Source organism: Gracilinanus agilis, chromosome 2, assembly GCF_016433145.1.
Source record: "Gracilinanus agilis isolate LMUSP501 chromosome 2, AgileGrace, whole genome shotgun sequence".
NCBI classification, from domain to species: domain Eukaryota; kingdom Metazoa; phylum Chordata; class Mammalia; order Didelphimorphia; family Didelphidae; genus Gracilinanus; species Gracilinanus agilis.
The window spans coordinates 478610408-478631544 of NC_058131.1; the positions used below are offsets into that span (position 1 = coordinate 478610408).

A 21137-nucleotide genomic window follows, 5' to 3' on the forward strand; every position below is an offset into this window, starting at 1 on the left:
CCTGTAGGTACTAGATGAAGAAGCAGAAGTTTTTATAGTCAAAATGTGGAGATTATTGATATATGAAACGGAAGCCAAGAAAATTGGTCTTGTGAAGTAAAACTGTTTTTACATTTAGGTTCCATTTCAAATTTTTTCCCCTTTTCCGCCATTCAAAGGACTTTGAATTTTATCTGTCCTCAAAGACACTTGTGAGATCTGTAATTTTTTTTTAATGTAGAAAATGTGAAAATTTTTTTGGTCCTCTGCTCTGTTAAGACCCCACTGTTCTCCCTCGGTTGTAGAGTTATCTGAATCCTACATTGGTTCTCTTTATAACTCACCAGGTACAATTACTGGTATGTTTTATAAGCTGCAGCTACTGTACAACGCCTCTCTGATAATCTTGTTACGCTAATTTGTTCCTTGTAAATATTAAAATGACTCCCTGGTTCTTTTGCAAAATTGCACTTAATGTTGAATTGTACCAGTTAGAAAACCCAAGATAATCATTTTTTATTGCAAGAGTATCAGCCATCTTTTATACCCCTCCCTCCATGCCCTTTTTAATTTAAAAACCAATCAGAAGTGGCAAGTCCTGTTTAAGGTAGAGAATTTAAATTAGAATGTAAGAATGTGTCAAGTGGGCATTCCCACTCTTCTTTAAACTATGTGTGTATGAGTGTGAGTGAATGTATGAACGACTTATTTTTCCCTCATTGTCTTAGGGGCAGCTGCCTTAAACATTTCATGATTCAGGATCCTAAAGGGAAAGTAATGATATTGTGCCAACCTAAATGTCTTGGACAATTGAATTGTCAGTGTCCCAATGTATGGGATTTTATTATGGTGCAGCATTCTGTTGAACAGGATGGGGTTCCCCTGTTTTGCTGGCTCCTTCAGCTTTTCTCTTAAGGGAGAATGAGTCATGCAGAGCTTTTTACATTTCTTTAGGCTGATCATTAAATTCTAGAGCACATTATTTTTTACATTCATTGGCTTTAATTCCATAGCTCCATTTAGTACCTCCTTGTAACAACCTCTCATCTTAAAAAATAAAAAAAGAAAGAAAAGAAAAGAAAGCCAAAAAAAGCCAGTTTCAATATAAGGAGAAGTAGGAGAAAACATTAATAGATTTGGACAGTTTAAAAAACAACATTTTGGCATCCTTTTAAGTGGTTTTTGACCATTCTTGATTTTTTTCCCCCTTTTTAAATTATAAGGAGACTATATGGCTTAACTTTTTTTTTATATACATAAATGGAGACTTTTTTTTTTTTTTTTTACCTCTACATATCCAGGTTAAAAATCTGATGACGTACATAAAGACATACCATGGGCTCTCTTTACTGTAGGACAGGACTTTACCGGGGAGCAAAACAGGTTGACCTGTTACGAAAAGCATAACTGTGACCCTGTGTTACTAGATTTCTTTCATCTTGAGGGGACATTTGAAAACACTGTTCTTAACAAATGGAAACGTGAAAAGGTTCCACCATGTAAATATTTCGAATATTAAAAATGTATATATTTGATCTGGAGACTCAGATTCTTTCAGAGTCTTGTTAAATAAATGGCATCATGTTATAATTGTGTGGTGCAGACTAGAAAACTTAATTTGAAAATATGGAATGAGTTTGTGAGATTTTCATGAACATTTTATGGGTATTTAGTAAAGGTTAGAAGCAATACCTGTTTGGGTGGACCTCCTTTACATGCGTGGAAATGCCTTTATTGTCATAATGTTTTAAATTCTGGTTTCTTAAGGTGAAAACTTAAAGAAGAAATCCAGTATCATTTGTTAATTACAAAATAAGATCTCTTTCTCTTTTCCTGTCTGTACTTTGACCTTTTTCCCATTTCAGTAATAGAAACTGCTTAGGTAATAGCTATATCCATGCCCCCTTAACATTTTTTTTAGATACATTAGTGGAGAATTGTTTCTTCTTTGTTGGTCCAGTATGTCAGTTTCAATTTTTTATTCTAGTAGATATGAGATCCTGTTATGTTTTATCTATTTAAATTTAATTTTCATCTGTATCATTTTATTCAAGATATATTTATTTTTTCTTTATCTTTTTATTCCACACTCAAACTTTGTATTGTCCTTCTAGAAGTTTTGCCTTCATATATTAAGGAAACTTGGGAGTGGAAAGAACCATAGATATGGAAAACAGGAAGGATCCAGGATTTTAAAAATTGATCATATACAACTAAAAAAATTTTAGCTATAAACTTAATGAGAAAAGTTCTTCTACACTATGAACAAAAACTTATATTTAGAGACTGATGTGTTTTGTATTATTGAACATGGATAGTATATCATTTTACTCAACTCAGCTTCCAGAGGAGCATATATGCAGTTTTCTGTGAATGGATTGGACTTCCTGCTTTACTTTCCTAATTAGAATATGCATTCATGATTTCATAAATTTTTCTCATAGTTATATAATTCCACCTAAAGGCCTCGTGAAGCAATTACACTGTTTTTCAGTTAAGCAACAACTTTAGGAAATACTGTATAACCCTTCAGGATACCTTGGGTTTTGTCACCAATATTGTTTTTCCTCCCCCTGCTTTGGGATCTAAAAACAATCATTTTAAATTAATTTCTAAAGAAGCATACTTAAAAAAATTAATAGATGGTGTTTCAATACAGCCCCACAACTCCGTTATCTCTTTGTATTTCTAATTGAATTTCCAATGATACAATCCCTCAAACATTTAAAAGTAACAACATTGATGTAATTATTACTGATTATGAATCAAACTTTACTTTGTAATAGATTTATGTTCCTTAAAAGAGTATGCTCTATGAGTTATTAGCAAGTTTTCCAGTTTTTGATTTCTATTTGTTGACATTTAAAGTATTCATTAATATCTAGCAGTGGTAATTATGCATGATCATAGAACCATGGATCTAAATCTGGAAGATAACCTTAGAGATTATGTAATCTAGCCTCCTCATTTTACAAATAGAGAAACTGTTAGGTCCAGGGAAATTATGACTTGCTGGAATTCACATAGGTTGTAAATGTGAGAAGCAAGATTTAAATCCAGGTCCTCTCATTTCTAAGCCATTGGGCTTTCCACTGTACCATGCTACTAGCTATAGTTTTCTATTTCAATTCCAAAAATGATTTATTTAGTACCTTCTGTGTGCCAGGCATTGCTAGGGCCTGAGGGTATAAAGACAAAAACAAAAATAAGTTTCTACCTTCAAGGAGCTTACATTGGAGTGAGGATGTGGTTTTTTATCTATACACAAGTAAATACAGGCTAATTTCAGGAAGGAGAGAGTACCAACTTAGTGGGATGAGAAAAGGATTTGGCAAGGCGGGTAGCACTTGAGTTTATGCCTTAAAAAAATTCTGAGAGAAGGATTAACAGATAATCTGTGCCAAACCAGGAGATGGAATGTAGAGATTGAGAAATCTCTAGTTAGTATAGTAATAAGCTAGTGTGGCTACAATTTTCTTCTGCTTTGTGTACTCTGCTATATACAAGCCTTCTCATGTTGAGTTCTTCATATTTCCCATTTTATATAGTACAATAATGTTCTTGTGCAAAGCATACAATAATTTCCCATTTTTGCTGTTTCAAATAATACCAACATAAATATTTTCATATAAATAGGCCTTTTTCTTACTGCTATAGTTCCCTGTTTGTTTGTGTAAATCCAGTAGAGGGATTGCCAGGTCAGAGTATGTTGTGGGTTAGTTGACTTCATACTTTTTAATTTTTTAATTTTTTTTTTTTTAAATTTTAAACCCTTAACTTCTGTGTGTATTGACTTATAGGTGGAAGATTGGTAAGGGTAGGCAATGGGGGTCAAGTGACTTTGCCCAGGGTCACACAGCTGGGAAGTGTCTGAGGCCGGATTTGAACCTAGGACCTCCTATCTCTAGGCCTGGCTCTCAATCCACTGAGCTACCCAGCTGCCCCCCTGACTTCATACTTTTTAATATATGATTAGCTGAACAGAAATCTACATTTTGATATTAAGAATTAAGTTAATGGGTGAATCAAATTCATTTTTAAAAATGGTGAATCCTTTGACTTTTTCCCTTATGGGGATTAAGATGCCTTTTGAAATAACAGTAGATTTTTTTTTTTAAACCCTTGTACTTCAGTGTATTGTCTCATAGGTGGAAGATTGGTAAGGGTGGGCAATGGGGGTCAAGTGACTTGCCCAGGGTCACACAGCTGGGAAGTGGCTGAGGCCGGGTTTGAACCTAGGACCTCCTGTCTCTAGGCCTGACTCTCACTCCACTGAGCTACCCACCTGCCCCAACAGTAGAAGATTTTAAAAGCCTAAGTGAGACAGTTTTTTTAAAAGAAAATATTAATGGTTAAAAACAAATTGTATTGTTGCTTTTGTTTTAAACTAGATAGGTAGGTTAGAATGTGTGTTTATAATTTTCGGCTTCCCCAGTCATCAGTTATTATTCAAATTTTCATTTTCAAGTAAAAATTTTTTTTTTCAAAACAAGGACATTTTCATCCTAGTATCCTTAACATTTGGCACTGTGCCTTGTACATAATAGGTTTTAAATGTCTGTTGAATCAGGTTTGTTGATCTTGGACACTTTAACCACTGTTTGCCCCAGTTTCCTCAAAAAGAAAATGAGGATAATAATAGCACCTACCTCACAGGGCTGTGAAGATCAATTAAGAAAATATTTGTAAAGTGTTTAGCACAGTTTCTGGCACATAGTAGGCACTTAATAAATGCTTGTTCTCTCTCTCCCTTTGCAAATTGATATCCTTCAACTTTCATTGAGAAATAGTAGCTGGAAGCTGGTCAGCTGGGATGGTGAATGGCTGCTAATTACGCAGCCAGTACCTACAGAACATACCATCAGAATTTAGGGTAAAGGTTGTTAAGTTCCATTCTCAAATAGAAACTAATATGTAGCAAAATCTGTGGAAACTTTTCCAGAAAATAATTCATCCTAAGAAAGAGGTTGTGATGTGTTGCTGTTATGCTGCTGTTTGGAGACCCTAGTATCTTTCAATATTCCATTCTTCGCAATTTAAAATATAATTAAAGGAAGATTAAGCTTTAATATAATTTTAACATGACCATCATATAAAGACCTTGATAATTTTTTTTAAACAGCAAATTGGCTTTCTCCACTGGGTGGGGATCCAAAGATATATTATTCCCACCCTCTGAATTTACAGTTCATTTCTATCTCTAGCTTATGTGTCAAGAACTTTAGAAAATCACTTTATTTCATTTACCTGACCAAGGTAGTCTTATGTTTGGAAAGTAAGAATTTTTTGTTGTTATTTTTAAAATTTTCTTCAATTAACAAAAAATCCGTTTTTTTCTCTTAACCCCAAATCAGGAGGTAGAAACTATAGATAACATGCATAATTAAAAACTAATATTACTGTTTCCTTAGTATTGGCCAGTCAAAAGGATGTTTAGGTTTTGCAGTGTACAACTAGGCCAAAATATTTTTAGAATGAAGAAATATCAATTACTTGGTATGCTAACATGGTTAAATAGAAATGGCTTTTAATACATTTAACTCATCTTACTCTAATTTATTGCTCACCAAGCAGCTTTCTGAATGGCATGATAGAATTTAGGAAGGTGCATTGGATTGCTCATCTTAAACTTGTCTTAGCTCTGCCATTCATGAAACCATTTTTTAAGATAGTTGGACTAGATATTTATAGGCTTTTCCAAAATTAACATTCTATAATAAATTTCTCAGCTATCATGCCAATTGAATCTGCTATTGAAAACTGGCATTCTGATTATGTTTAAAAATTTAGCGTGGTTCAGTCCCTCAGAGCCTGATCCACTTTTGCAGACTGTCAAATTGAGTTGCTAAACTACAAAGTTTGCAGATCAAATCCAATCTTTAAGTCACCCTTTGGGGACAGCATTCTTTGGTGCAGTGAACCAGTGAGACTCAGTGAGACTTTAAGCTGGAAAAGGCTTAAAGACATCTTAAAGACTATAGCCCTGAAAAAGATACTGATTATTATAGGAAACAGGGCAATTAATCTTTCTTTGGAGTAGCATAGTAACAGCAAGGAAGGTGAAGGCAATCGTTGACAAGCAGGTTTCTTCACATCAACAGATAGCCTTATACAGTATCACATTGACTCTTGGCAAATCATCTGTATTGGTGATAGAAAAAAAAAGTTTTTATTACTCACTAGGAGTTAGTTTTAGGGGACAGCTAGGTGACAATGGATTTAAACTCTGACCCAGAAATGGGAGGTCATAGGTTCGGGCACTTTCGAGCTATTGGCACTGGTCAAATCACTTAACCTCCATTGCCTACCCCTTACCACTCTTCTGCCTTGGAACCAGTACACAGTATTGGTATGTTTTTTTTTTTTTTTTTAAAGAAAAGAACGTTTCATATACTAGTAATTGACATTGTATAGCACTTTATAAATTAATGTCATTTGATTCTTAATGAGAATGTGTAAAAGCTAATTATGGTTCTGTAATTCTAGATGTTAAACACAGTTATAATAATAATAGGTGGCTAGTAGAAAACACTAGATTGACATTGGTGAGACCTGAATATTTGTCCTGTAATGTTTGTCACTGCTATGTAGTGATCTCCAGTGGTTTAGGTAACCTTTATGAGGATAGTAATACCTATTCCCCTATCTACTACAAAAATGTACATAGTCAAGAGAATTGAAAATTTAGAAATGAAAAATTTCACTTTAAAACACATTTTTTTCTGATTCTAGGACTATCTTGGGAAAGATAGATAAAAAACATCAGTCATGGCAAATAGTAAAAATGTTCTTGGGGAGAGGAATGTTTCTTTTTGTTTCTATATGTATCTTTTCACATCTCAAACCTTGTTTGGCCTGTTCCCTGTCCCTAGAAAACTTTATTTTAAAGTGGATGTGCGATTTTATTGGTATATAGTATCTGTGGTATAGTATGGTATCTGTGAGGAAATGCCCTTGACAAATGCCAGTGGTTCCAATTCTGCACTTAGAAACTCTTAGAGAGTTTCCTGTGTCACTGAGAAGTTAAGTAAATTACCCAAGATCACAAAAAACTTTCTAAAAGAATTCAAGCCAAAATCTCCCAAACTCAAGGCTATGTTGTCCATTATCGTACTCTTAAAATTGAGGGTATCATTTGATTGTTTTAACTACATGCTATTCTGCCTAGTATCCGTTAGTATTTAGTTATCATTATTGATAGGAAATATCCCAGAAACCTAAATACTTGAAACTGCAGTATCAAAAGATTATTCATTTTCTCTGCTACAAAACCTTGAGTTGTTCATTAGATGAGACAAACTCTTTTCTTTGGTATTTAAAGCTATTCAGTATAGTTCCAGTCTTTCTCAGCTTTCTAAAATTTTTTCTCTTAACCTACTCTTTCTTCCAGGTGAACTGTCTGTCCTACTTGCTAGTTTTTTAATTATCAAATTCTCTTATTACGAATTTAATAAACAGAAAGTTGGACTTTTTGATGTGCAGATAACGGGATTTATTATGAAACTGAACTGTTATGTACTTTTTCTACTATGTACAGCTTTTAAAAAGAATTCAAATTAACAGTTCCAGTTCTGCTTGCTTGTCTGTGTCCTCTTTGGAACTCCTGTGCTGTTCAGTTATTTCTGACCGGTTCATTTTCTTTATATGTTTTTGGTGTCATTATCCTCCTCCTTCCTTGCCAAAAAAGTTACACACACACACACACACACACACACACACACACACACACACACACACACACACACACTAGCTCTTCCTCTTAACAAATAAATGTAGGCAAGCAAAACATCTAAACCTTTGCCATGTCCAAAAATGTCTCAACTTCACTTTCATGTTTACTTTTCAGCCAAGAAGCAGGATGCAGGGTTTATCATTTCTTTTCTAGGGCCATGAGTCACTATTGCTTTGATCCCAATTCTTAGAGGTCTTTTGGAATTGTTTTCTATTACAATGTTAATAGTCATTGTATTAAGTTTTATCCTGGCTCTCACTCTTTTGTCTTATTTCATACAAAGCCTCTCAAGTTTCTTTTACTCTTATTGCTTTTACTATTTCTTTCAAGAAATAGTAAAGCCATGGTTCCAGCTGTCAATAAATGCCCAAATTTTAGGCACGAAAGAAGAGGAATGACAGATTCTAACACAAAGGGGCATTGACACTTGGAATGAAATCCAAAAGTTTATGGGTCTGGGTGGGATTACCTTATTCAAAATACAGAGGATGAGTAAAAGGGGGGGGGTAGTAGCATTGTATATTTTAAAAATTAAATATATTATTTTTCAGTCAGGTAAAATCTGCCTTCTCACCCTCAACCTCACCAAGCTCCAACCTGAGAACTAATGAAAAAGTCAATAAAACATTTCCACATTGATCATGTGGGAAAAAAAAATCATCTCATTCTACAGTCTTCGGTCTTTCATCTCTCTATCAGGAGATGGGAAGCATCATTAATCCTCTGGAATTGTGAATTTGGCTGTAAGTTGATAGGAGTTAACTAATTCTTTCAAATTTTTATGCTTTTATTGTATAAAATTGTTCTGATTCTGTTTATTTCACTCTGCATTGGTTTATATATGTCTTCTTTGGATTCTCTGAAACCATCCCCTTCATTTCTTACAACTAGAAAAGTATTCCATCACTTTTCAAAAAAGCCTAACTTGTTTATCCATTTCCTAATTTTTAGGCATCTCTTTAGATTTCCATTTTTTTTGCTACCTTATAAGAACTATAAATATTTTTGTAAATTCTTTAAAGAGTTTGTTTTGCTTAGGACTAATCCCAAATTAATCTATGCTCTCATTCCTTCCTTTCTGCTCCCCTATTTCCCTGTTGAGTGTAATATATTTCTGTACCCAGTTGTGTGTTTGTGTGTCTTAAGCTTCTGTGTAAGTATCAGTTCCAAGGCTGAAGAGTGGTAAGGGCTAGACATTTGGGGTTAAGTGACTTGCCCAAGGTCACATAACTAGCTAGGAAGTGTCTGAGGCCAGATTTGAGCCCGGGTCCTTCCAACTCCAAGCCAAGCTCTGTCCATTGAACCACCTAGCTGCCTCTTGTGTGGCTTTACATCTTCATTTATCTCTTCATTTTTTTTTAACCCTTACCTTCCATCTTGGAGTCGATACTGTGTATTGGCTCCAAGGCAGAAGAGTAGTAAGGGCGAGGCAATGGGGGTTAAGTGACTTGCCCAGAGTCACACAGCTGAGAAGTGTCTGAGGCCAGATTTGAACCTAGGACCTCCCATCTCTAGGTCTGACTCTCAGTCTACTGAGCTACCCAGCTGCCCGCTCTTGTATGTTCTTTAACTAGTTCAGATGATAGTGAAGCTGAAGCCATCGGCCACTCCTCCTCCTTCTACTCTCCTCCCTTGTTTGTATGGATTTCTAGATTATGAAATCTTACCTAATTAGATAAGTTTTTCCTGATTTTCCTTTTCCTTTCTCATCCTATTCTTCTACTCTTCATTTTCCCATTTAATGATTAGCATGTTTCATCAATAGTCCTCTGAACCAGGATGTTTATTACACTAAGGGTTTAGCATGATATTATATCCCTAGCCCATAACTTCTTTATTCCCTAATTTATGGACCCCCCCTCCCCAGATTCCCATGTTACCTCAAAAAATACATTTTGTGCATCCATAAAATTTATTTTGCTTAGAACTAATCCCTTCCTCAACCCTCCTAATATCTTTTCCTTTTTCTTTCAGTACTTGTGTGTGTATTCATTCCTTTGACCAGTTCAGATGAGAGGTTCAAGTGCTCCCATGTATAGATAAAATCTTGTATAGTTTTCTGTTTATGTACCTTGATTATGTAATTATCCCTAACCTTCCTTTGCCTCCTTCCCCCTCCCTCATGTATCGCTCTTCCCCTCTTTATTCTTAAGATCATCAAGATACAGCAGAACCATAGCTAGGCCGTTACTGATTAGATTCCCTCTATGATCCCTGATGATAGGGTTCAGAGGGGACACATAATTTCCCCCACATTTCAATGTAAGCAGTTCATCTTTGTTTATTCACATGATTCTTTTCTTGTTTTCCTTTTTATGTTTTTCTTAATTCTTATGTTTGAATTTCAGAGTTTTTATTCAGCTCTGGCTTTTTCATCAGGAATGCTTGAAAATCCTGTTTCATTAAAGTTCCACATTTTTCCTCCTTAAATTTTATACTGAGTTTTGCTGGATAAGTTATTCTTGACTAAGTCTCTGGATCCTTTGCCTTTTGGAATCCCATATTCCAAGTTCTCTCCATCTTCATAGTGGTAGCTACTAAATCATTTGTGGACCTGAGTGTGGCTCCTTGGTACTTGAATTCAGTTTTTCTGGCTGCTTGTAGTATTTTTTCCTATTTCTTGGAAACTCTGGATTTTGGGTCTGGTGTTCCTGGAAGTTTTCATTTGATAGAACTGGACCAAGAACCTGGGTAGTGGGTGACAAAGCTGTAAGTTGGCCCCTGTCCCTGTTGGGGTGTCCTGGAATGGGTTTGGGACTTCCTCCTGCCCTGGTGTTTAGCCTGTCCATGGGCACTCAAGTACTTCACATGTGTTCTGACCTGACTTTAGTCCCCATTGTCAGGAAATCTGTCTCCCAGTGCTTGACCTGAGTTGAGCAAAATGGTCACTGTGGCTTTTTTTGGATTTCTCCAATAGGATTCAGTTCACTTTTTGGGTCTAGTTGGAGAAGTTTCATAGACAGGGACCTGGCTACATTACTTGCTACTCTACCATCTTCAGTAACATTATATATGAAGAAGGCATATTCATATGAGGAAATTTGAGAATTAAGAAAAACATGGAGTATTTGAGTGAAAGTCAAAGAAAAAACTACTTTTCATTAAAGTATGCTAATGATTCTCTGGAGAGAGGAGTTTGGTTCACATCATAAACTTAGTATGGAGATATGCTATAGTAGTGATGAGGAACTAAAATTACCCAAATGCTGGAGTATTCCAAAAATAGCTAAAAAATTTTTTAACCCTTACCTTCCACCTTAGAATTAACATTGTATTTTGGTTCTAAGGCAGAAGAGTGTTAAGGGCTAGTCAGTGGAGGTTGTGACTTGACCAGGGTCACAGCTAGGAAGTGTCTGAGGCCAGATTTGAACCCAGGATCTCTCATCTTTAGGTGTGGCTCTCAATCCACTTGCCACCTCGCTGCACAAAGAAGCTGACATATTGATTTGCTCTATTAATAATTTCATCCTTCAAAAGGTAAAAGAAACCAGTAAGGAGAATTCATTCTGGATCTGATTCTCACTAAAAAGGAATTGTTGGTTGCTGCTATGGATAGATTGGGAAACTTGAAAGGATATGGCCACTCCATCCAAGATTTTGTGAAAGGAGGAGGAAATCTGCACAATTTGGCATGCACCAAGATTTTGGGAAAGCAGATTTCAAAGGGTCCAGAGCAGTGATTGGTAGAATACTATGAATAAGAATGCTTCAAGGGAAATTGGCCCTTGGAGAGGAGATGCTTAAGATTGAAATTCTGAAGACTCAAAGGGAAACCATTCTAATGGAAAAGAAAATAATGGAATTTGTCTGAAAAAAAATCAGTATGGTCCCACTAGGAGTTCCCACCAACCAGCTTAGATTTACTCATTCATTTGGATATGCAGATGATGGATGGCCATGTAACATCAATAAAATGAAATATGAGAACAAGATATCAGGAATATGAAAAAGTATAAGCTGATACTATGAAGGTGAACAAAGGACTCTTAAGTATGTCTTTAGCTACATACATACATGAAAAGGATCAAATAAGGATAAGACCTTGCCTGCAGACAGATGGGAGAGGAGAAAGGGCAAAGCTGCTTAATTCATTCTTTTGCTCTTCTGAGAAGGGTCTTGACAAGGGAAAAGAGAACAAGAGAAATGAACAACAGGGATGGAGTTGAAGCCCTTCATCTAAAAAGTTAAGGGGACATACAGCTGTCCTAGAATGAATTTGAGCATCTGGCCCACATGAACTGCAACTTTCCTGTAAAGAACTAACAAATCACTGAGCCATTACTACCATTTGTTGAAAAATCGTTGGTGAGGCACTTGACCACTTAAGGATAAATATTGTCCCCTGGTTTCATACAGTCTGCTAAGTATAAACTAGGATGATTAACCTTTAGAGAGAGTTGGTGAACATCTAGAAAAAGGAAGGTTGATTGTAAAGAGTTATTACTATGCTTCATCAGCAGTTCATCCCAAATTCTTCTTTTTTTTTTTTTTTTTAAACAGGATTTCTAAGTATAGGGGAATGCCTTGGAAATAGTTTAACTAAATTTAGAACTCGTTAAAATGTCATACTGTTCTTGTGGAAATGGAGAGTATGGATTAGGAAATGCTACAATCAAGTGGATTTAAAACTTTTGATTACTACCCCAGTAGTTACTGGCTCATTGACAGATCTTCAGTGGAATATCCCAGGGATCTGTTCTGTTTGACCTTTTAATCATATGTATAAAAGGCAGAGATATGCTGGTGTTTGTACAAAATTGGAAGGGATTCAAGATCCAAAATAAAATGATTTTAACAGGATACTCAGGGTTTTTAACCTTTTTTGTTTTACTTCTTTAGCAGTCTAGTGAAACCTATGGACACTTTGGTATGATGTTTGTTTCCTAAATTTATAGTAAAGGAAATGATAAATCTTAGCTAGAGGTTAGTAAAAAATAAAATTGTGTTTCTTTTCCTATTGAAGTTCACAGGTCCTCTGAATTCTACAGACCCCTTCTGAAGAACCCCTGGGCTGAATCTAATAAGATATGATTCACAAGGCTTGCACTTAGGTACAAAAAATTCAATTTTACAAGTATAATATGTGGAATTATCACTGTTGGTCCTGGAGAAAGAAGACAAAGGGAGACACAAAAGTTGTATTCTTAAAGGCTATCACCTGGAGAAGATAGATTAGATTAAATGACATTTCTGCTTAGTTCCAGAGAAGAGAATCAGTAAAAAAGCAAATTTAGTTAATTTTAGTAAAAACTTCCTAACAAATAACTGTACAAAAGTGAAATGGGCTTCCTCAATGTAGTGGGTAGCCTTTCAACAGAAGTCTTCAAGTAAAACAAACTTTTAAACAGTGATGGTATGTTGGAGATTTTCAAGTAAAGCCTACAAGACCATCTGGGTATGTTATAGTGGAGATATCTTTTGTTATAGCTTAGACCAGATGGCCATTGAGATCAGTAAATCTATAAACACTTATTAGGCACCTACTATGTACCAGGCACTGTGCATACTGTGGTTAAACTGGGGTTATAAAGAAAAGTACAAGACAATTTCTGCTGAGGAGCTGGCAGTTTCATGGGAAAGACATGCAAACAACTAAGTACTAAAAAGCTACATACAGGATAATCAATAGAAGGTACTAGAAATAAAGGAACAAGAAAAGGCCACCAGTAGAAGGTAGGATTTTAGTTGAGTCTGTAAGGAAGTTGGGAAGCTGGTAGACTGAGATAAGAAGGGAGAACAATCCAGTGAAAATGCTAGAACAGAAGTGGGGTGTTCTGTATTGGGAGTGACAAGTAGGGCAATGTCACTAGGTCAGGGAATACATGGGGGTGGGAGAGCATAAGGTGCAAGAAGACTGAAAAAAAGAGGGACAAGTAATAAAGGATTTGAACACCAAATGGGATTTTACAGTTGATCCTGCAGAGGGTAGAAAGTTACTGTAGTTTATTTTTTTTTAAACCCTTACCTTCCATCTTAGAATCAATACTATGTATCAGTTCTAAGGCAAAAGAACAGTAGGGAGTTGTTATGAATAAAATGGATATGTTCAGTAATATTAATGGTTTATTGTTATCCATATTGGTAATTATGAAAGCCACGTGCCTGATAAGATCAAATTCAAATTGCCCACCATTACCTTCTGCCCACCTGGCTGCTTCATATGAAAGAGTGTGTCTCCCAATCACATCAAGGGTCTTATATAACTCTGTCTACATAATGACACTTCCTACAAAAGAGGAATCATGGGAAATGTAGTTATCAAGTCCTCTAAACATCCACAGGAATTTTATATTATGGACCTGAATATTAAGGCTCAATGAACTCCAAATTTCCAATAACACACAGTGGAGGTTAAGTGACTTGCCCAGGGTCACACAACTAGGGGAAAAAAAATTTTTTTAAACCCTTACCTTCCATCTTGGAGTCAATATTGCATATTGGCTCCAAGGCAGAAGAGTGGCAAGGTATAGGCAATGGGGGTTAAGTGACTTGCCCAGGGTCACACAGCTAGGAAGTGTCTTGAGGTCAAATTTGAACCTAGGACCTCCTGTTTCTAGGCCTGGCTCTCAATCCACTGAGCTACCCAGCTGCCCCCAGGAAATGGTTTTTGAGGATAGATTTGAACCCAGGATCTTCTGTCTCTAAACCTGGCTCTCAATCCACTGAGGCCCCTAGCTGCTACTGAGTCATTGGAGTTTACTGAGTTAAGGGAATAACATGGCCATACCAGTGCCTTAGGAAAATCACTTGACAGGTGGGTGGGTGGACTAGAGCAGGGAGACTGGCAGACATACCAACCAACAAACTTTCAATTGTCTAAGTGTAAGGTGATGAGTGCCTACAGTAAGGTGTTGGTATAAGAATATTTGGGTTATTACAAAGATAAAATCATCAATGATTTTATGAGAAATGGGAGCCTGGGTGTCTGGAAGGATGGTATTTGACAGTAATAGAGAAATTTGGAAGGAAGGATTTTGGACAAAAGATAATTCCATTTTGGGCATAATTCAGTTAGATGTACATGGGGTATATGATTTGAGGTATCTAAGAGGCCGTTGGAGATGAGAGTTTGGAGGTTAGCAGAGGTTAGGTCTGGATAAGATTTTAGTATCACCAGCAGAGATGAAAACTGAATCTTTTAGTGCTGATTAGATCACAAAATGAAATAGTATATCAGAGAAGAGAATAGGGACCAGGACAGGCCTGTGGGAGTCAGAGGGCATGACCTAGAAGGTAGTCCAGGAATGATCAGATAGGTAGGAATTAAGTTTCCCAAAGCTCACAAATTTGTGATTCTAACAACATTCTATTATATTGTCACAATTTCTTTAACCCTTCCCTGATAGTAAAATATATGGATACTTTTCCTCATTGATCTCTCAGAAACATAAAACAGGTATCACTGGGTGAAAGAGTATATATGCACAATTTAGTAATTTTGAATATAGTTACAAATTGTGTTCCAAAATGGTTGGCCCACTTCATAGTGACACTAGCAAAACAGAAAAATTCAGCCTCTATGTAATTGGGGGAAAGATATCATTTTAACTCAACAAGCATTAAGGTTCTTTATTATTATTTTGTTGTTGTTGATTGATTAAGAAAAAATTTCCATGGTTACCTGATTCTTGTTCTTTCCCTCCCCTCCTCCCACCCCGCTCCCATAGCCAAAGGGCAATTCCACTGGGTTTTACAAAGCATTAAGGTTCTGCTACTTGCAAGGCACTATAGTTTCTGGACTGTTAACACTTTTAATTTTCTGCCCCAATCACCTAATACACAAGTTAGTGTTTATCAAATTAAAATACCATTCTTGGGGTTCAGGAATATTTTCTTATTCTCTGTTGGTTAATGTAAGACCACTTTTAACAAGCTGTTTTGCTGGTTCTTTGCTTTGGAGAAACTTGGGCTGGTGAAAAATGCATTATATCGAACTGATTATTGTTAGTGCCTGGGGTGACATGAGAGGAATGTATAAGAAGGTGCTGCCCTCTCCTTAAAAGAGTTTGTATTCAATCGAACGAATTATTAAGCATGTATCATGAGGAAGACACTGCTTAGCACTGGCTATGCAAAGGAAATGAAGTTTGCCTCACCCCAGCCTTAACTTCTATTTATAAATGCCTGTAAGAACTAAGAAACAAATTATAAGCCATTTTAGCGGTTATCTAGTATGATCCTCTTATTTTATAGGAAAATGACACCCAAATGTGTCAAAATGACACTGGAAATGTGAAAACTAGGTTGAGAACCCAGGTCCATTGACTATGCTGCCTCTTAGCTGGACAACGTGCATGGGCCGGGAATAGAACTCCCGTGTTCCAGGCAAGAATTCTGCCCCTGAACCAACCACCTGTTAACTTCACCATTGCACGTGCAAAGCTAATGTGTAGAAATGAAAAGGTTGGGTTAATGGATCCCCAAGGCTCCTTCCAGTGGTTAAATTACCTACACCTATATATTGATTCACCGAATCCTAGGGCCCAGAAAGGATCTTATGAGGCTATCCACCTTAACCTTTTACACGGGTGAGCAAAGAACAAAGGGCAGGGTTTCCTCCACCAAATCCCGAGGACTCTGGCCCTTACAAGTGGGGCGGCCCACAGGAAAAAAAAAAATTGCAGGGCCCTCCTCTTTGACCCAGTTCAGGTGTTCCTCTTGAAGGAAGACGACCAAAAACGGTTTAGATGATTCCTGGCATGCATCGGGCTCCCAGGGAGGATGGGGATAGTGGGGCGAGGCGGGGCGGGATACACGAGAACGTGGGGCGAAGAATGGAATCCAGGTAATAACTTAAAAAAAAAGCCACCAACCCAGTTCCTTCAGGGATTTCGCCCCGAGCAGGAAGTGACGACAGATAAAGCCACCGGGCGGCACCCGAGAGTCGGAAGCTACGGTGGCCGAGAGATCGCTTCGGAAACAAAACAAGCGACTCCAGTGGGGCGAGACTTGGGAACTGATTTAAGCCGGGCGCTCCGTGGGAGGAAGAGTAGGTAGGAGGATGATGGAGTGGGATCAGGACTCCAAGGGGAATCCAGGGCGTGAGGAGGTCCTTTTCGGGCAGACGCCAGCCCGCGTGGTTGCGGCGCGGACCCGGGAAGACATTCGTGGCCCTCGCCACTCTTCGCCACCGCCTTGGGAAGCGGGGTACCGGGTCTCGGGGATTGGTGGGGTGGGGAGGTCAGAGTCCGATTTCTGGGCTGGGCTAGTTTGGGCTGGGCTGGGAGCAGGTTTTAGGGGCACTCGCAATGGGCCACAGCTGTGCTGGTATTTCGGGGGCCCCAAAGGACACCCCGCGGGTGCGAGGGAGCAGCAGGCAGTTTGTGGAAAATTAACTAATTCCAGGAGTATTTCAACTTAGGGTCGAAAGCCGCCGACCAGTCAGGAATGAGTCGAAATGAATTTGGCCCGTCCCTCTGGAGAGGGGGCGACGTCTGTGAGGAAGCTAAAACTTTATGGGTTCTCTAGTTAAAATTCAGAAGCTGGTGCAAAGCTGGCTCTTCTAGATCCTCTCGTGTGTCCTTGGTCGCCCCTCACTTCCCGCTTTGACTTGACTTGGGTCGTACTGCCACCCAACCGGGAAATTCAGGTTTATTAGCTAGTGGTTTAAATGAGTCACCGAGAACGTGTGGGCAGTTTAAATTTTACTAGTGGTGCACTCCACCCGTCCGTATTTAAAGTTTTTGTGAAATTAAAAGCATCGCTGGCAACAAAGAGAATGCTTCTCTGTATAGTGCATTTGTGGTGTGATTTAAAAAAAAATTATTTAATTTGGAATATTTTTCCATGGTTACATGATTTGTGGTGTGATTTTAATGGATGTGTTCAAAAGTATAAAGGTATTTTGGGGTGCTATGCATTTGTTTCATATGAACCTAAAAAGCATAAACAAAACTTGTTTTTGTTTTTCACGTCAAGAAATTATTGGTGGTTAATAATAATAGTTAACATTTACATAGCTCTTCAAGGTTTGCAAAGGTTATTTTGCAAATATTATCTCATCTTAAGCTCACAACATTCCTAGGAGACAAGTGAAACTGAGGAAGATAAGTGAATTACCCAGAGTCACAGTTAGCAAATGACTGAGTTCATGTCTTCCTAATTCCAGATCCAGACATTTAATCCACTGCACCCTCTAATTGCCTCCTGATTATCCCTGGATTGTAACTTCAGTATTGGGAATTATTTTTTACACATCAGTTGTATCTCTTACAACTCATAGGTTGTTAAGTAGATGTTTAACAAATTGGACCTTAGCCAAGGAAAAGAAAACTAGAAAGGAAAAAAAAAGTTTTTGTAGGCAGCATATTTGTTATCTTAGTTCCTTTTTTTATGGCAGCCCTCCTTTTTCAGTAGTTTTAAGTTTTTTAGTTGAGACCCATTTTATTTTGCTCCATTCCGGGTTTTTGAGGCAAGAGATACTAGAGTGGTTTCCCCTTTTCTTCTCCAGCTCATTTTACAGATGAGAAGACTGAGGTAATTGGGGTAATGTGACTTGCCAAGGGTCATGAAGCTGATTATTGTTTGAGGTCATGTTTGACCTCAGGAAAAGGAGTCTTCCAGATGTCAGGCCTGGCATTCTATGCACTTTACCACCACTTACCTATATTAAAGATATATTTAATTATTTAGAAAAATGGAATGAGACTTTTTAAAAGTAATTTAGGAAATGTGCAATGAACAAAGACAAGTAAAATTCTTTCTTATTTGATTTTTGGCAAGTAGCAGTTTCCTAAAGGGAATTTAGACTAAAATAAGACCCAAAAAATAGGGTAGGTTTTTTTTTTTTAAAGGAACCGTAATGACTTCAAAACTAGCTTTTGTTGACTCAGCAGTTAGCAAATCTTTCCCCATTTTCTCAAAAGAGGAAACAAATTAGGCTTACTTAATGCCAAAGAAAATCAGAAGTGATATTAGAATCCAAATTGCCTTTCTGTATCAGATTATGTTATCTCTAAATTTTCATTCCCTGAGCTTTATTCCAGACAAATAATTGATTAGGTTTTATTAAATCTTTTGGTTTTTTAAGGTTTGTTTATTTTTTAACTTGGAAAGAAAATGTTTTATAAGACATATCTGTTAAAAAGGCAGTCATCATTGTATATTACCCAAGTCAGTTATATAATTTGCTATAAATCCTGAATAAAGAGAAGCATAGAGGGCTGGCTTTGACATCAGGAAAATCTGAGTGTTCCAGTATATATTGTTTTTAAAAAATAAAACCCAACTTCACAAATATTAGATGAGGGAGGCAATGTTAGACAAGAATTCATATGAAAAAGATGGTGGCCTAAGTGTATTTCATGATATCTCTCAACAGTAGGACATGGTGACCAAGAGAAAGCTATTGTTATCAGAGGCCACATTAATAGAAACATAGGTCCAAAACAGGAGAAATGGGTTGGATTTCCTTTGTGAGATTGTACAGATCTTTAAATGACTCCAAACTTCTCCTAGAAAAAGAACATCCCTCCTCTTCCCCTGCCATTTTTTAACACCAGTTTTCTTCTAGTGATGTTGTATAGATACAAGCCATGGAGTATTATTTGAAGATTGAACGTTGAGAATAACCCCAGACAATGAAGAGTAGCATAAATAACACGTTTTTAAGTACACTTAAAATGAGGAATTTACAGAGGAAAATGTGTATAGGATACCATTAGAGAAATAGATGACTAGAAAAGAAGGGCTAGCCACATAGCAGTCTCCATTGGTATTCAAGAAATGGAAAAATAACTTAAGTGGAGCCCCTAGTACATTAAATACCCTGTGGAAGGTTTATACTTATAATAAAAATTACATAGACTGAACAAACATTGATAAAGGTAATTTTATTAAGGGGCTGTAATACACAAGTATCTCAATACAATATACACACAAAATAGTGATTTTGATGGGGTCACTGATAACCTGAAGAATCAAGAAAAGTCTCTTGAAGAAAGTGGCACTTAAGCCAAGCCTTGAAAGGACCAAGAGCTTCCAAGGACTGGAGGTGAAGGAAATCATTTTAGGCATGAGGGACTCCCCAGACAAAGACATGAAAGCAAGAGATAGCATGTTATTTTTTGGGAACATTGAACAAAGCCAATTCACATCGTATTATTTTGTTTGATAATCTCTTTTCCCTTGGATTCGGTCATCATTTCTATGCTAATGATTCTCAGATCTGCTTATCCAATCCTAACTTCTACTGACTTCTAATTAGTATCTCCTATTGTCTGTTGGACATCTTGAGCTGACCCAAATACCTTACAGTAGCAGTTAGTTGCCCAGGGAAGATTCTCTTTATGGTGCCTGCTAAGGTGGAAAAGGTGAGCTGTGTATTCTAGAACAGTGACCTTTCCTTAAAAGCCCCACTTTTCATTTTAAGTGGAATTATGGATTATACTAGCTGAGCCTGTGTGGATAGGTTGATATCTATAGCACAGATTATCTTTTCCCTAAAAACTACTTGTTTTCTTTCCTGCCTTTGCTGCTGCATCTGATGCTTTATCCTCCAAACTGGACTATCAGAGACCAAGTCTAGGAGGAACTAAATCATTCTACTTTGCACTCCCCAGGACCATGCATTTTGGCTTCTAGACTCCTTAATTTTTAGATGAGGAAGATGAAGCCCAAACAGGAGAAATAGCTTTATGGATTATAGATTTAAGGCCAAAATGAACCTTAGGGACCAATTAGTTTCTTTCTTTTTACAGGTGGAAAATTAAAGCTTGGAGGGAAAAGTGACTGTGTATAATATATTTAGAACCAAAAGAGACCTTAGAGGCAATTGTATTTAATCCTTCTCATGTACATGTTGCCTCCTCCAAGAATATGTAAGCTCCTTGAGGGCAGGGATTCTTTTCTTTTTCCTTTTTCTTTATATAACCATACTGTATTCTTAAACCTTTCTCAAGCAAACACCTGCTAGATGCTTCTTATTTGATTACAGATGAAAAGACTGAGACCAAGAGAGAGAGAGAGACATGACTTTGTGGATTATAGCATTAGAGTAGAATGTGACTAGAAATATCTAGTGAACCCTCCCTCCTCCCACTACATTTTACAGTTGAGGAAACTGGTGCCCAGAATGACTTGCTTATGGTCATAAAGGGAGTAAATGTCTTAGCCAGCATTCAAAGGCAGGTCCTCCATCTCTAAGACTGACTCATGACTTTTCCATGACACACCACTGTCTCCTAGGTACAAACTAGAAAATGAAATTCCTACTGCTGAGTGTGAGTTTGTGGAGGAATAGAAAACACTTGGAGTTACCCTAGGACCATGTTGAAAAAAAAATCTTTGCAACATTCTTTAAAGCTCCCTTATCCTATAAAGCATTCTGCCAAACATTCATTCATTCATTCATTCATTGGGATCAGAAAGATTAAGATGCAGGGACAAGCAAGGAATGTAGAGCTGGTGGAAAAGGATAATGAAAACT

The 21137-nt window shown here is 37.1% G+C and overlaps 2 protein-coding genes across 6 annotated transcripts in view; both read left to right on the top strand.

Moving 5' to 3' along the window:
• Positions 1 to 1566, top strand: part of RBM25 (RNA binding motif protein 25) — a 50388-nt gene extending 48822 nt beyond the window's left edge. For all 5 annotated transcript variants that reach the window (XM_044664927.1, XM_044664925.1, XM_044664928.1 and 2 more), the window contains one exon: positions 8 to 1566. In XM_044664927.1, coding sequence (XP_044520862.1) covers positions 8 to 100 — 93 coding nt within the window. In that variant the 3' untranslated portion in view covers positions 101 to 1566. The remainder of the gene's footprint in view (positions 1 to 7) is intronic.
• Positions 1567 to 16620: 15054 nt separating this feature from the next.
• The window catches only part of PSEN1 (presenilin 1), a 72232-nt gene continuing 67715 nt past the window's right edge, over positions 16621 to 21137 (top strand). The window contains exon 1 of the mRNA XM_044664930.1: positions 16621 to 16704. The gene's annotated coding sequence lies outside the window, so the exon portion shown is untranslated. The remainder of the gene's footprint in view (positions 16705 to 21137) is intronic.